Here is a 15,220-nt window from a genome sequence, read left to right on the forward strand (position 1 = left end):
ATTTCCTGTCTAGCAGCAAGCAAATTCTATTTGTCTGCTAATGGTAGCAATGCCGGTGGATGCTACACAGAATTTAAATACCTGGTTATCGTTGACAAATTCAGTTTTGGGGCTGAAGTTATATAACATGAGTTTAACATACAAAATTGCAACTTCTATTTAATGCAAATATAAAATCCAAGCTTCAGAGCAAGGAGAACTAAACTCAGAGTCTGGGCTTTTTAAAATCCTCACAATGAAATGACATAAAAATATGTAGCATTGATCTACAAAGGCCATGACATCAACTCCTGAAGAATCAGAAAACTTGTGCTAAAGGGAGATACAGGTTTGGTTTTTGTAGTTTTGTGGGGTTTTTTGTTGTTGGTTTTGGTTTTTTTTTTTTTTTTTTTTAAACTATTTCATCTGCAAGAACATTCCAGCTAGCTCCCTCCTAGGGCCCTTACACTTCTGCCAGTCCAGCACACGAGGAGATAGCTTGGCAGGGGGAAGGGGAACACAGGAATTTTCTCTGGCTTTCAGCAGACATGACTACACACATGCTTTGTTCTCCCAAATTTTTTTTTTTCCCCTGTGACAAAAGTCTTGTCGCCATCAATACAAGGGCTGGGGAGACAGGTCACATGAAATTGCACCAAGCTGCTTCCACATGTTATTTTTAGCCTTGTCTGTCATCTTAGAGTGCTGCGTGTCAGAGACAAGCACGCTGCAGAGGACAGAGGTAGCTCTTTAAATAAACTCTCCTGCAAAGACTAGAACAGGCTGTAATTCTTGTACCAGGCAGCACCATTTTCTCTTCTCACAAAGAAGTTTTGTTGGGAAAAAATCAGAATGGGGACTCTGAGAACCTTCTGGGGTCTGTATAGAGGCAAAGCCTGCGACGGGGACAGAGGCTCTCCCCATGGCTGGGATCTGTAACGGCTAACTCGGGTCACGTAAGCAGGACACGATCCCAGAGGCGTCGGCTGTCATGTCCAGCACTACTGGAAAATCAAGACCTCTTTCAGTGCCAAGGAAGGATGAGCGCTCAAGGCTCTGACCTTCCCTCTGCTCCTGGGACAGGAGTTCCCAAGCTGCGCTGCAGCCGAGGGCAGATAGCTCTTGACTTTCCTTGGGGTACCTGGAAGCTCTCCATTGTGGCAGCAGCTTAGTGCCCTCGGCAAGGACAGTGGGCGAACTACTCAAATGCCCGCAATTCTTGGGCTCTTGGTGGAAGCTTACCATATTTTTTCAAGCCACTTCACCCCCTGCTGAATCACAGTTGGTTTCCGAGCAAGCTGCACAGTCTATTACTCCCAGAGCATCTGCTCCAAGCATACTGTGCCCTGAGCTGCTTCAGAACTACCCTACGGCCACCCTACAATTACCAACAGGTCTTCCTCACCCCCAGGAAGGTTTCCAGAAGGAAACAATCCCACTCTCCCCCCCCAAAGCTTTGCTTGGAAACAGCCACAACAGCAAGACCTACACCTAAACCAGAAATATGTGGATTGGAAGATCTTTGGAGAATCATGTAGGAATGATTTTTGTTTTTAAAAAGTCCAAAGGGACGTATATACCTGAAAGAGACACCTGTAACAGAAATAACCAAATACACCCCATAATCCAGGAGAGGTTGTCAGTAAGCTGCAGAGAGCCACAACCCTTTGCAGTTATATACACCAGGGAGTACTGAGAAAAGCAGAGCTGCCTACATGTACTTATCTGGAGACTACAACTTGTTAAGTGTGAGATTTTAACCCTATGTAACACAACAGGAGACAGTGTAATGCACTGAAGGGAGCTGTGATGGTCAGTGTAGAGAAATATCAAAATTAGCAGGTCAGGTGCTAGAGAGTATCAGTAAAGACGTTACTCATAGGAGATAAATTCATTTGACATTTTAACAGAGCTGCCTGTAGAAAGATACCTTCTTTAGAGGAACGTGAAGCTTCTGTTACTAGCAATGCTCTCAGCTATATGAAAGGAATACAGATCACAAAAGCTGAAGTGTTAGGAAAGGCTTTTTGGTCTGATACTTACCCTCTCTTTGTAGTAGAAGGAGCTAATGGAGACCTGCTCCTTCTCACTGCGTGTCGGACTCCCGCTGTATAAACGCAGATTGCCTGGAGTCTCTGTGCGGATCTTCATCGGAGTAATGAGGCCACTATGGTACGCTGATAAAGCTGACAGGGACCTGGAAACAAGAGAATACACTTTCAGGAGCTTTCATCCACCAAATTTCCCTGGAGGCTCGCACTGACAACTCCACTAACCCAAGGTGCTAGCAATGTTTTCGGTGTTTTGAAAAGAGTCTCTGCTGAGGACCAGTGATAGAAGGGACCATGCTCTCTGTGTCGAGGGCACAGCTAACACTAGAGGTCAGTAGCTCCAGCACAGGATCAGATATTCTCCTGCTTTCTTGCCCATGACATCAGCACACTTCAAATTCAAATATTCTCCTGCTTTCCTGCCCATGAGAGCAGCACACCTCAAACGCGACACAGGGTTCTCACCTAGGTGTGGGCTCCGTCGGGGATACCGCACGGTGCATGGTCATAGGTCTTGTGAAATACACCAGGTACCCTGAAGAGACAGGACATGGCATAAAGATCATGCAGTGAGGAGTAGATTACCCAGGGGTGGTTTACACAGGGAAACGTGGTCACTTAAGGTATCGGAGTCAAGGGGCTGGGTGCCTATCCACTACCCTGAGCGCTTTTACACTACAAGTAGACAACTGCTTTTTCTCAACCCAAATCCTCTCCCTGCAAACCCATTAAAGAGCAGTTTTGTTGAGACGATTGTCTTAAAAGCACAATCTCAAGTGGCTTACAGATGTTAGAGAAAAGACAGTAAAAGAAAATGAACAGATACACACTCATGTTTTAACTCTTCACCAGAACTTGTCAAGCACTAATACTCCAGAGGCAAGTGAGGTGATGTTTGGCTACGCAGCGGAACCATTGCAGCTTGTACAACTCTCCTCTTCAAAAGGATAACCCCAGCCATCTGGAGCCAACTCCAAAGCGCTCACTCTCAACAAGCCTTAACCCGTTTGTTAGCACCTCAAGTGTCTTCAGCCACCCACTCTTGCAAGAGTTTCAGGACTTAGCAGGTTTCACTGAGCCTATTCAATGCAACACTACTCTCTTTTACTTTTGCTGGGAATTCGGTGAGGCCTGTATGAAAAGCAGCTTTCAAAACATGCTCAAATTGGGATGTGGTCAGGTCTGGAGGAGGCATGCTTGCATCTGAAACAGCTCAGTGAAACTTAACAGCTCTTACTCAGACCTTAACCTGGTTTTTAAGGATGATCTTTGCACTGTACGCTCTCCTGGAAACCTGGACGTGATTGTACCCCATCTCCCATTTAGGAGAAGTTTCCCAATGACCTCAGGAAAGCTATTTTGGACAACAGAAAAGGTGCAGAATGAGGAAAGATTGTTTAGTAACAAGAATATGGTTTCAGCAAGGGGTAAGTTCAACCCCAAATCATGGGAATTTCGTGAAGTCTCAGTGTCAGAATGTGTCCAGCAGTTTGATGCTGGTAGGAGAAAATGAGGCAAGGAGTACAGCTATTCTCAGTTGTCTGTGAAAGAGAGGTCTGTCAATACCTCTGGCATGCCACAAGCCAAGAACCATCTCTTCAACTGGTCCTAGATTTCCAAATCCTAAAATCCCACGTGCAACACCAACTGCAAACAGCTGCTAACTAGTCTCCTTATCTATAAATTTATCACAACAGCGCTACTTCAACACCATTTCTTACTCATTGCATGGCAGCAACCAAAGCCTCCTCTGGTTCAGAGGCAAGTGTTCCCCAAGACATGAAAAGGACCCTTCCCCGGGTAGCTGTTGTAACATATCAGCAATGGGGCTAACCTGCACCACAGAACCTGGCTCCAGAGGTCCGTGGAAATGGGATGTTAGAGTCCTGGTAGGAGCCATAGGCATTGGAGACCCGGGCGAACGTGGGCAAGGGGGGTGTTACGGAGTTTGACAAAGCGTAGGGATTGCTGGACGTGCTGTCCTCTTGGTTCTGAAATAGAAGTTACCCAAGGTCACACTCCCGCTGCCACAGGAAGGAAACCCAGCCAGAGCACTGGACATCGCAGCACCAAGCAGCCTCACAGAAGGTGCTCGTCCTTTGAGCCAGAGCAGATCAAGCACAGAGCGTGGTTATTACTCTGGCTGCAAAGGCAATTGCAAGCGCATCTACCTTTGAGGAAAGGGCTTCTCTGGCTGCTTGTCCAGAGATTTCTCTCCCACCATAGCTGTTTTGAAATGCAGAGCTTAACTTAGGGTGAAACAGCGGGAAACTATACAGAAAAGCTGACCTTCAGACTGGATATGACTCTCAAGACAGGGAACTGAGCTAAATCTGATACCTCAACAATTTGTGAGACAAAGTCTCCTTAAATGTGAATACCACACAGCTGTGGAGGGTCAAATACAGGTTGGGAGTCTTGAAGTAAGGATGGCAGGTGGTGTGAAATACTGGGGGACCTCAGGCTTATCCATTGGAGTCTTGGCAGAAATCTGCATTTATTTGGATAAAGAGTACTACAGCTTAGGTCTAAAGGAATTTTTCAAAGGCACTGGTGCCTGGCTTGAATCATCAGATTTCCATACAATGACGGAAGTTCCCGCTCTTACAACATTACTGCTGAAACCAAACAGAATTAAGCCTTTCCATGTAGGAGAAAAAGAAAAAAAAAAAAGAAAAAAAAGCCCTTTATTTGTGATGAACAAACAAAACCTCTCTGAAAAGAAACCTGAGGAGACTCTCCAATCTTTTCCTGAATGCTAAAAACGCCCACTCTGGTACACTTCACCCACACAGAGACCTAATACCTGACACTGGGATGCTGAGTAGGTATCACAGATCTCTTGGCTAAGGGCAGGGTGTGATTTAGATTTATCTGCAGTATCATCCCTACAAAACCTCAGCACAAGGCTTCAGAAAAAACAGACTTTCACAGTTGGTTTTTTTTTTTTAAGGGAAGAAAACAAAGACCCTAGAATAGGATTAGCAGAATCTTTGACTAGAACTGAGGAGGTAAAGACATCTGCCGCTGCCTTTCAGACAAGAATGAACCCATCAGCTCCTTGAGGCCTCTTATCTTCTCTTACAGATGATAACCATGCCCTGGCACTCGGTGAGATACACTCTGAGCGGGGAAGCTACCATGCACCACTAAGATGCTCCAACCCCCAGTCGTTCCTGCTAACCTGAGTATCAGTGAGCATGCACAATTCCCCAAAGCAGTAAACCTTCAAGGTCTGATTTTCAGAAACAAAACACCTCTAATCATCCACTCAGGTTTCTTCAACATTAACCAGAAGTGCTTACACAAATGTAACAGCCAGTCACAGGGGTCTATTTACATGTCTAAGGAGGCTGGACTCTCACTGCAGAGTCAGAAGTATAGGACGTGGGAGAAGACAACAAACTAGGGCAGAAAGCCCACGCAGTTCTCCATACCACAACAGACTCCAGCCAGGAGACCAGCTGACGCAGGCAGGGCTCCAGGCAGCTCTGGTTCCGCTTCACTTTCTGCAGAGAAGTGTCTTTCAGCATCTGGAATACATACAAGATACAGCTTGAATCATGGTTACATCCAGACTTTCTCCACATCCTTTTTTGTCTGCAGAGCAGCTAAGATGCCAGGGATCCAGAGAGGCCAAAGACATCCCCTGTAGCTACACTGACCCACTGGTGTGTTGTCTGCTTTGAGGAACAGCTGCGAGCTTTGATCAGAGCACTGAGGGTTCACCTAGATTCAGCACACTGAGCCAGGATTTGGGCTTCTATACTACTGTAGCCCATATGTTCCATACCAGTTTGTGGCAAACTGGATCAGTTTTTTTTCAGGAAGGAACCCAAACTGATCCATCGACTTGCTGCTGAAAAAGCGATTTCAACAGCAATAGGACTTCCTACACCAGATGATCAAACACTTGGTCTGGAATTAGTGAGGCCTCTGTAAAAAGTCCCCTCATTTTTAAAGCAGTTTGTGGAGGAGAGCAGGAAGCAGAGATATTATCAGCTCAAAAATACTAAAAATATTATCTTGCTTAGCGGGTCATTTTGTTTTTTATGGGGTTGGGGGCAACTGCATGAGGAGAAGGATGTTAGAGATCCTCAGGCAATACACGTCACACTGGAATAGAGTAGCAGTGAAGAACACAAGTTTAAAAAGCACCGGTGGAGAATGGCAAATACCCTAGGAACTCCACAGTGTATCAGTTCAAGGTGACCCGTGGCATGTCTTCAGCAAGATCAGATGTTTTATTGTGTCAGTAATCTAGACATCAAGTGTCCAGCATCTGTATAAAGACAGCAAATACTCCCCACACACCTTCAGCAGCTTTGCCTTCATGGAGGCGGTGATTGAGGTTGGGTTGATGAACTGGAAGGATGGTGCAGCATTATTGGGATACTGGACAGGGAACATCACCAGCATCCTGACTCTGTGGTTGCCGCAGTGCACCGACACCGTACAGCTACGACTCACCGCATCCATCTGTGAGGAAAAGCAATTGCTCTGTAGTTAGATCTCCAAGGACTTTTAAATTTATAGTGGCTTAAATTCATGTTCAGGATCCGATTCCTCTGCACACCCATAAGACGAAGTCACGCTGTTCTCAAGGGCAGCGAACACAGTGACAGCAAAAAACCCCAGGCAGATGGGGACAGATTTGGCTCGCACCAGCAGACTGCCAGTCCAGCATCTGGAGACCACAGCCAGCCCAGGTAGCGCCAGGAATCAGGCTCTGCTCCCCAGCCTCCACTTCACTTGGCTGTGGAGAGCCCCAGGCCCAGTGCAGCAGCAATAGGCACCATGTAAGATCATACATCACTGTCTCAGAAAAATGCATCAGGATCATGCCATGAGCTGTGAAAACACAGGGGCAGGGAAAGGAGACAGGCAGCTACCCCACGCCTCCCATCCCAGTACAGTGCTGTGCCTCCAGTCAGCTTCCACGCACAGATGAGGGTTTGGCGTGCAAGGGAGAAGCCAAAACTGAGGAAGAGAGTGCAGGATAGGGAGGGCTCAGCAGATTGGGTTCATAAACAGTTGAAATGAGATCAGCTGCATGTAGTGGAACAAGTCACTTTCTACTCTGCAGTCTAGCAGAGAGGAAAACACTAGCCAGCCTTCTTGGGACCAGCCAGTGTATTTACCGTGCTGAAACACTTCCCTCACTCCCAGTGTCTGGGATTATCCTCTTTCCTACTACCCCTGGCCAAGAGGATCTCTACAGCTCAAAATAAACCTTGTTTACAGACAACAGTCACTGCAGCAAAGAAGGTTCCCCTCTAAAGGCTCCAATGAGCCTGCCTGCCCACATCTCTTCCTAACAAGCCAGCAAAAGGAAACTCTCTACCTCCACATTGACATTTCGGATCTGCACGTTGATCAGTGAAAACTCCTGCTGCAGGGTTTGAGGCAGCCCCAGTTGGTCCGTTTTCTTTCCCACCAGGGGATCATTCAGGAAATCTTCTTTTAAGGCTGACAGAAAAGATGGAGAACAGGTTGAGCCAAGCTATAACGGACAGACTTTCGGCACGCAATGCCAGGAGGTAGCCAAGATAGCAGGCTTTCCTCTGCTCTTCTCACACATGGAGGTATGAGTTTTACCTGGCAAAGACCTGCGAGCTGGAGGTTCTCAGTTGTTAGAGGTAGGCTTCTGAGCTTTGCTCTTTGAAAAAACCAAACCTGTCTGCACACCGGTTTCCCAGGAAAGTTACAGAAGCTGCCTGTACTCTGTACAGCCCTAAATGGTGTGTCTCTATTCATTTGAGACCCCTTCCCCTCCCTACACAGTACTGCCAGAGACAAACAGCTGAACTGGAGCCTCTTGGTTCAGCGGTAAAGAACTGCTGCCAAAGCAGTCTCCAGGAGGAGCTCTGGTCTTTGGGACTCACATCCCACCACTCTTGGCTTTCAGGGAATGTTTCCAAAGCATAATAAGGTTTTGGGAGAGAGAAGAGGGTATTTCTGGCCATAGTAGAGGCTTAATTCATTTGTAGCGGCCGTTTGCATTTAACGTTGCAAAGCACTCTAATGCTTTAATGGTCTCTAAAGACTCATCTAAATGCTGGGTCTAGCTGTCCAGTTCCAACAGTTTTCAGGAGGACAATAACCCCTGAAGGCCAGAATACATTTAAACAGCCAGGCAAGTGTTGCAGGACACAAGGAATTATGATTAAGGCAGCAAATTTGACTGAGTTTCAGAAGAATTGGTTTCTGCCTGTGGTCATGCCTGGCTTTTGCCTCGTATCTTGCTGTGTATCCCCATTAGAGCAGGGGTAGCTCCTTCTGAAGGGTGTTTGGCTGTGGCACCGCTTCCGAAGATGACTAAATGTATTTTTTGATGATGGTTCCAAGGACGTAAGGGAAGTCCCAATTATTCAGCCGTCATTCTCACGCTTACAATATCATATTGCATAGACTATTCCTAGCAAAAAATAAATGACAAGAAATGAAAAAAGATGCCCTTTCACAGGCATTTGCCTAAGTTACTGACTTTGCTGCTGGGATAAATGTATCTGGTTTTACTGCTGCCCAACGGGTTGCTGAATTTGGATAGGTAGGATGCTTAGCTACTCATTCCTGTTTGCAATTTTACTGTAGCGCTTAGATATACTTCACAAAAGGGAGCTGAAAAAGGGATTAAAGGAAGATCAGTGGCTCTCAGGGAAGATAATTATTTCTAGCTTAAGACACCACATAGCTTACTGAAAAGCCATCTCTGAGGTTCCCAATATGGGCAGTACTCTCCTTTTGTCTTCTCCTCCCATTCCCTTCCAATTAGTTTCTAATCCTCAAAAGTCCACATATTTGTCTAGATTCCTAAAGATCCTTCATAGGCAGCAGCCAGTGAGGAGAGCTGTATGTTGAAAACACAGCTGGTGGGCTTTCTGATTTATCTGCAGAGCTCTGTTCTCTTCAAAGATCCCCTAAAGTGCTTGACTAATATAACACAGAGACTTTGTCTGCAGCTGAAATGCAGGCACCTCCAGGGTGAAACATCAACAGTCCATAATAGCTCTTAGCCTAGAAAGAACTGAAATTCCTACCTAGGGATTTGCTTGTGCATTAATCCTGCAGTCATGGTATTTGCAGAAAAACCTACCCTGCTACAGAAAAGCCATTTTCATCCCCATTAGCCGCAAGGGAAACCCCACCAGTCTGAACCAAAGCCAGACCCACACAGAAACCACATAGGACGTATGAATGTGACCTTATCAGGGACACTGAAAGAGTTAACTCTCTCCTGTGGAAAAAGAGAGGTCAGGCAGCCAGAATGAGAACATTCAATGCTCCCAGCTGGAGCAAGAGAGGCTATGCTTCCCCATGCTCATGGTGAGCACCGGTAGCCAGGGCTTTTTCTATCATATCATAAAACTCTCATGCAGACAGAGGTGCTGATGACTTTTAGAAACTTGTTCTGCTGCCACATGGGACAAGTGGCAGAGAGGAACTTCACTGGGATTTGCTGGGCAGGAAGCTTTCAGTTAGGAAGAGATGCCTTCCCTAAGAGACCTCACAGCTGGTTCCTTTATTCAAAGGAAAGATATTAGACCATTTCCCCTCCCTTCTCTCCAGTTTGTTGGCAAGTGAAAGGAAGAATCAAATTGCTTTCCTGTAAGCCCCTCACACGAGGATCCATTGTAGCACCCTGCTACAATACAGAAAGGAACTGTGAATTTAAACCCAAGCTGATACAAACACACAGGAGTACCCAATTCTTCTTCCTCAGTATTAGATCTAGAAATCTTCTCTTTCGATAGCTTTCTCACATGCACATCACCACCACGGGTCTCGGCTGCTGCAATCTCTCCTATTCTGGTACTTACACTCTTCAAACACTAACACCCTGAATGTTTAACCTGACCAGAGTCTTAACCACATAAACCCTCCTTCGCAATCCTTCCTTGTTTGCCTTCTCTTCCATAAAGCCAAATCAATGCTTTCTGTTAAAGCCTCTGACCTGTTCCCATCCACCCATCTGGTACTCACAAGTCAGAGATACCATCCCTCCCACTCTGCTCTGCCAGCCCTCAGCCACCTCTCATCAATACATGAACAAAAATTCATGAGCTCTCTTCATCCTACTTCTGCTGGACAGCAGATGACACCAGCAAACACGTCCATGTTAGATGAGTTTGCACAGTGACCCCAGAAGTGTTTAGGTACCAGGTGTGATGTAAGCAGCTTGTGTCAGAGTGCCTTACCCATATGCTCCTCTCTTCTGTGGGCTCATCTCTCGGCTTAAATTAATCTACCTTCTTAAGAGCCAGAACTTACTTTCTGATTGCCTTAGTTTTGGCAGCAATTCACAACTATGACCTAAAGAGAATGTAATTAAATGATATTGGTGACAAGGAGGAGCTTCACTTTACAGCTAGAATCATTGTGTTAGAGGAGAAAAAACTTGGGAGGACCATCCTGAGAAACCTGTAGTGTTTTCCCTCCTCCCAGATGGGGAATCTATTAACCTTTGAAATAGCACCAGTTTGTGCTTTGCCTACGATGTTATTTTCTTATGCCAAGATGCATCTTCTTCCTAACACAAACAGAGCTGGTGTTTGATGTTCTACGACCCATCGCTTGTCTCACCTTCCTCATCCCCATGTCCAGAGTTATGCTGGGGCTCCGAGTCCTGGGGGTGAAGGGTCTTGTCCGGCTCTGGCAGATGAGAAATCCCATCAATTAGGTCCTCGACTCCATCCAGGATATCATTAGCGCACAGCTGAAAAGAACAAACACACCCACATGCTGCACAACAGAAACCAAGCTATGGAAAATGCCACCACTAAACGACTCATTTCTCCAGGGAGCTGGATTTGCAAGGTAGGTCTGTCCACGTAACAGTCATGACTAAGACCTCGGCATTGCTTCTGTGACAAAGACAGGTGATCTTCCACTTTCCAGCATCCTCAGCACCATCACCTCAGCCAGTCTGGGCCAAAGCTCCCGCTCACTTACAAAGCCACTTAATTGACAGAGCCAGTCTAAGTAACAGAGGTTTAATCAAATCTAAAGCTGATATTACTTTAATTCCTTGAATTAATTTGTCAAAACTGGTTTAAATTTTTTAGATCTGATGTAATAATAGCACACTTTCTGCTTTTGATATTTACTTTCCAGGAGGATCTAGAGACTCAGGTACACATTAGGGGCCCTAGTGTTCTAGGTCCTGTATTCAAAAGAGACCATGAAAACCCGTATTTTAAGTTCAGCACTAGAAAACGGGGACGATGAAGAGAAGAAACACAGGGAAGAGAAAGGATAAGGGTGCAACGTAGCAAACTACAGCATTTGTCACCAGCAACATGCCATGGTGCGTAGTTTGATCCAGGCAAAGACAAAAGAGTGGAAGCCAGCAGAGGAAGAGTAAAGGTTCTGGCACAGATCAACATGATTTAAAGGTGGGAAAGAAATCAAACATTCACAAATATATCAGGTAGGAGTAAAGGGTCATTTTTCACAGAGAAAGTTTGTTACAGACCTGCAGGACTCCTGCAGGATCTGTGCTGGGACACATGCTTCTCAACATATTCATTAAAAACCTGGAATGGGAGGTGAATAGCAACATGACCAGGTTTGCTGATGCCACCAAGTTTTTCAGGGTAGTAACAAGAGTGGCTGACTGCAAACTATCACAGAAGGACCTTACAGGAGTAACTGTATTAAAATGAAAGATGAACTTCAGTTCATATAAATATAAAGCAATGCACTTAGGGGGGAAAACGGGCAAGTTCAAGCTGACTGAGGGAACAAGATGTAGAGGCCAGACTAAGCTGATGTTTTCATGGAATTATGCCCGACAATTTAAAAAAAAAAAACAAAACAAACTGAGCACTGAGAATTCTTTGGAAAGAACAAAAGTTCTGATCTTCATCCCAAAAAGTATACAGTAGAACTGAAAAAGGGTCATGAAAGGTAAAAGGTTAATCAAATTTCTTGTACAAAGGATGAAGTAAATCAAGACCTTCTGATTTGAAAAAGGAGGCAGCTGAGGAGGGATATGATGGAAGTCTACTGAATCATCAGTAGCACAGACAAGATGGCTGCTCATTTCATCTCCAATGTAATGAAACTAGCAGGTTGCAAAATAAACAAATGAAAGGAGCTGGTTTTTTTTACACAACATGCAGAAAAGCCACGAAACTCCTTGTTGATAGGATGTTTAAGGTGACAAAAATTTACACAGGTCCAAGAAAAGACAGGTCAAATCTATGGAAGTGAAACTCATCAAGCTCTGTCAAATACAAAGAATCACTCCATACCTGCCTCGTTCTTATCCCTTTCCAAGACATCTACAGCTGAAGATGAGCCAGGGCAATACAGGGCATCACGGCCACATGAACCTCTGGTCTGACCCAGCACAACTGTTCTAGTAATTGCATCAGCAATTTGTAACTGCTGCCAGACCACAGAACAACAGGATTCAACACTGCCTGCACCGGGCTAAGGGGCAATGGAAACAAGGGGAGGAAGTGGAGGGCACAATCCCTACCTTTACCTGATATCTAAAATGCCAAGAAAGAGTCATAAGGTCTTGCAGCCATGGAGGTGGCATCTTCAGGGGCAATGCAGGCAGTAACCGATCTCCACCTTCCCCAAATGACTTCTACACTTACTGTTATGCAACAAGGTGGCCTTGTGCTTCCACAGAAGCCGTTGAGGCACAGACACAGAGAGGCCTCATCACAGGTCTCCTTGGGGATGTTTCTGGGCTGGAGCTGAAGAGGAAAGTGAAGCAGCAGCTGGCTGCTGTGTCTGCACCTTTAGGGTATCAGAGGAGTGACTGGGAGTGCAAGGAAACGGAGGTGAATCCAGCCTGTAAGAAAACTGTCTACAGTTCAAGAACAAAAGCGTTTACGTACCCTCTGCAGCTGAGAGTCAATCCGCCACATCCGCAGAGTCTGATCACGGGACCATGTAACGAGCTGGTAGTCTTTAGAACCTAAAAAGGACAGAAACAACTTACAGTCTCTGTTTTCAGTGGGGTCTATCTCAGCCCTGCATTTAGTGTAAACAGATTCGAGCAAGCCAGCAGGGAGATTCAATGGATAAGGCACTAAACCGAAAGGCAGAGCGAGTCTTTTTCTGCTTTGAATTGATCTAGGTCCATCAGCCTTTATGCCTCCTGGCACTACGGTTACCGCACCTCTAAATGGAGTATAACTTACAGGCAAAAAGCACAAAGCAAGTATAATGACTGTGATGCAAGTTTTCCAACTGGGAATGAAAAAGATCAACTACAATACTTATTTAAATAGATGAAATAATACAGTTGAGAAACATTTATTTTTATGATAACCGTAAAGTCAAAATAACTTTTAGTTCATCATATCTGCTTCAAGATGCAGATGTTTTAAAACATTTCTAAGCTAACAGAAGCTGCTTCTGCCCTCCTCCTTTTTCCTTCTGAAAGACTTGGATAATTCCAAGACAAGTTCAGGTTGTAATGAAATACATCTAGTGACATATTATCTATCAACAGATAAAGGTACACAGACTTATTTATGTCCACGTTTAGGCCTTGTGATACAGTTTAAGTTTCCCTTGTCAAACAGCTGCTACGCTGAAGAATTTGCTGCTGCACAGCTGCTTCCTACACCCCTCCGCTGAGGCACAGGGGCTGTCTAAATCCAGCACAGCAGACTCTGTGGAAGGAGATTTGCGCTACCTTGGTTGCCTTCACATTGAAGCGGATTTAGAATGCTTGTATGATTGATTTATGTTGCTTGAGATGAGCGTGACTTCCAGCCTTGGACATATATCTATTAGCTCAGCTAAGACAACACAACTGTGGTTCAAGCCTGCTTGAATGTTCATTCACAAGCTGTCTTAGACTGCACCTCCAGGTCCTAACACGGTTCTATATCACTCTCCCCTTTCTGAAAGGGGAAAAGCAAGGTATAGAGAAGAAGGTAACAACCGAATTGCCCCAGTAGCTGGTGGCAGAGGGTTGGACCAGAACTTTTACACAGCACTCCAACCGTACCACAAGCAAAGCCAGACATGCATGTTCTGTCAATGGTAGCTGTGCTGCTGGAAACAAAGCTGTGCTCTCTGTAGTTATCCAGCCTCTAATATGGAATCTCCTACATTTAGCTGCCTATGCTGGAAAATGTAGTCAGGACTGAACTCTAACAGCAGTCTCTTTATCCCACACTCTTCCTCCTGTGTCTGTCAGCACACAGATAAGGTGGGTTAGCTGGGTCTGTGGTCTGGGATATACTGGAGGCTGCTGGTGCAGGCAGTGATGTGAGGGGTTAACTGGTGTTAGCCTGTAGCTCTGAGCAGGGGGAGGGTGCCTGCACTCGTGCAGCCATTTAATAGTTTCTACAATTTATTCTGAAAGATCCATTTAAAAATAGATTCAGAGGAGAGTGGAAGTAATTAGAGTCACCACTGACCCACTCAGCATTTGGTGGATTTGCTTTGTTAGCATGGAAACAACAGGGCAATGCTTCTGTGGGCACTGCCATAAAACAAGTACAAAACAGCTGTAGTTTGAGAGAGGGCAGGAAAGGGAGTAGGAGCTACTCCAAGGAAAGGCAAGAGTCAAATGGCGATAGCATAAGCATCACAGCCAGGAGCCAGGCCTCTACAGCCCCAGTTAGCTGACAGTCGCAGCACAGGGGAGACAGCACATCCACCCCTGAACTCACCTTCTTTCTGCTTCCTCCACTGAAACTCCAGCACCACATCATCATGTCCCACAAAAGTGTGGACAGGCGTGTTCAAGTCAAAGACATTCCAGAGAAGGAGACTGTTCTCCCGGCGGAGTTGGGGGACCATCACTGTCACCAGTCCATTACTGAAAGGCTTAAGAGAGAAACACCCCTCCCGTTAGCCTTGGTGAGTTATGCTCCCATGCTGCTATTATCATACTTTAATTTTCCCCTTTTCCCACCAACAGAACGCATGGGTTTTAAAGGTGCTCAGCACAAACCAGAACCAGGCCTAAAACTGGGAGGGTCCAAAGCAATCGCTGTGCAAAACCACTGTCTTACAAGGCATAAAGGTGTAGTACACTGAGATAGTCAATGCAGCTCACTTAATCATTTCTGCCGCTTCCTTGCTTTTCAGCTATGAGGCTGGAAGGGATTTCACCACTGACTTTTCACATGGAACCCTTATTGCAATTTGCCTGAAGCTGCAAGAACTGCTACCTGGGGACTGAGCCCCAGCAGCTACTCAGGGTCACG

At 45.6% G+C, this 15,220-nt stretch overlaps 1 protein-coding gene across 1 annotated transcript in view; it reads right to left on the minus strand.

Moving 5' to 3' along the window:
* WDR59 (WD repeat domain 59) overlaps positions 1-15,220 on the minus strand; it is a 44,930-nt gene that overhangs the window by 16,570 nt on the left and 13,140 nt on the right. Inside the window, exons 9-17 of the mRNA XM_009704013.1 lie at positions 14,681-14,837; positions 12,887-12,966; positions 10,614-10,746; positions 7,375-7,499; positions 6,345-6,509; positions 5,468-5,563; positions 3,865-4,021; positions 2,496-2,565; positions 2,023-2,176 (exon numbers count right to left, since the gene is read on the minus strand). Of these exons, the coding sequence (XP_009702315.1) occupies positions 2,023-2,176; positions 2,496-2,565; positions 3,865-4,021; positions 5,468-5,563; positions 6,345-6,509; positions 7,375-7,499; positions 10,614-10,746; positions 12,887-12,966; positions 14,681-14,837 (1,137 nt within the window). The remainder of the gene's footprint in view (positions 1-2,022; positions 2,177-2,495; positions 2,566-3,864; positions 4,022-5,467; positions 5,564-6,344; positions 6,510-7,374; positions 7,500-10,613; positions 10,747-12,886; positions 12,967-14,680; positions 14,838-15,220) is intronic.

This window comes from Cariama cristata, unplaced genomic scaffold, assembly GCF_000690535.1.
Source record: "Cariama cristata isolate BGI_N322 unplaced genomic scaffold, ASM69053v1 scaffold20847, whole genome shotgun sequence".
In the NCBI taxonomy this organism is placed as follows: domain Eukaryota; kingdom Metazoa; phylum Chordata; class Aves; order Cariamiformes; family Cariamidae; genus Cariama; species Cariama cristata.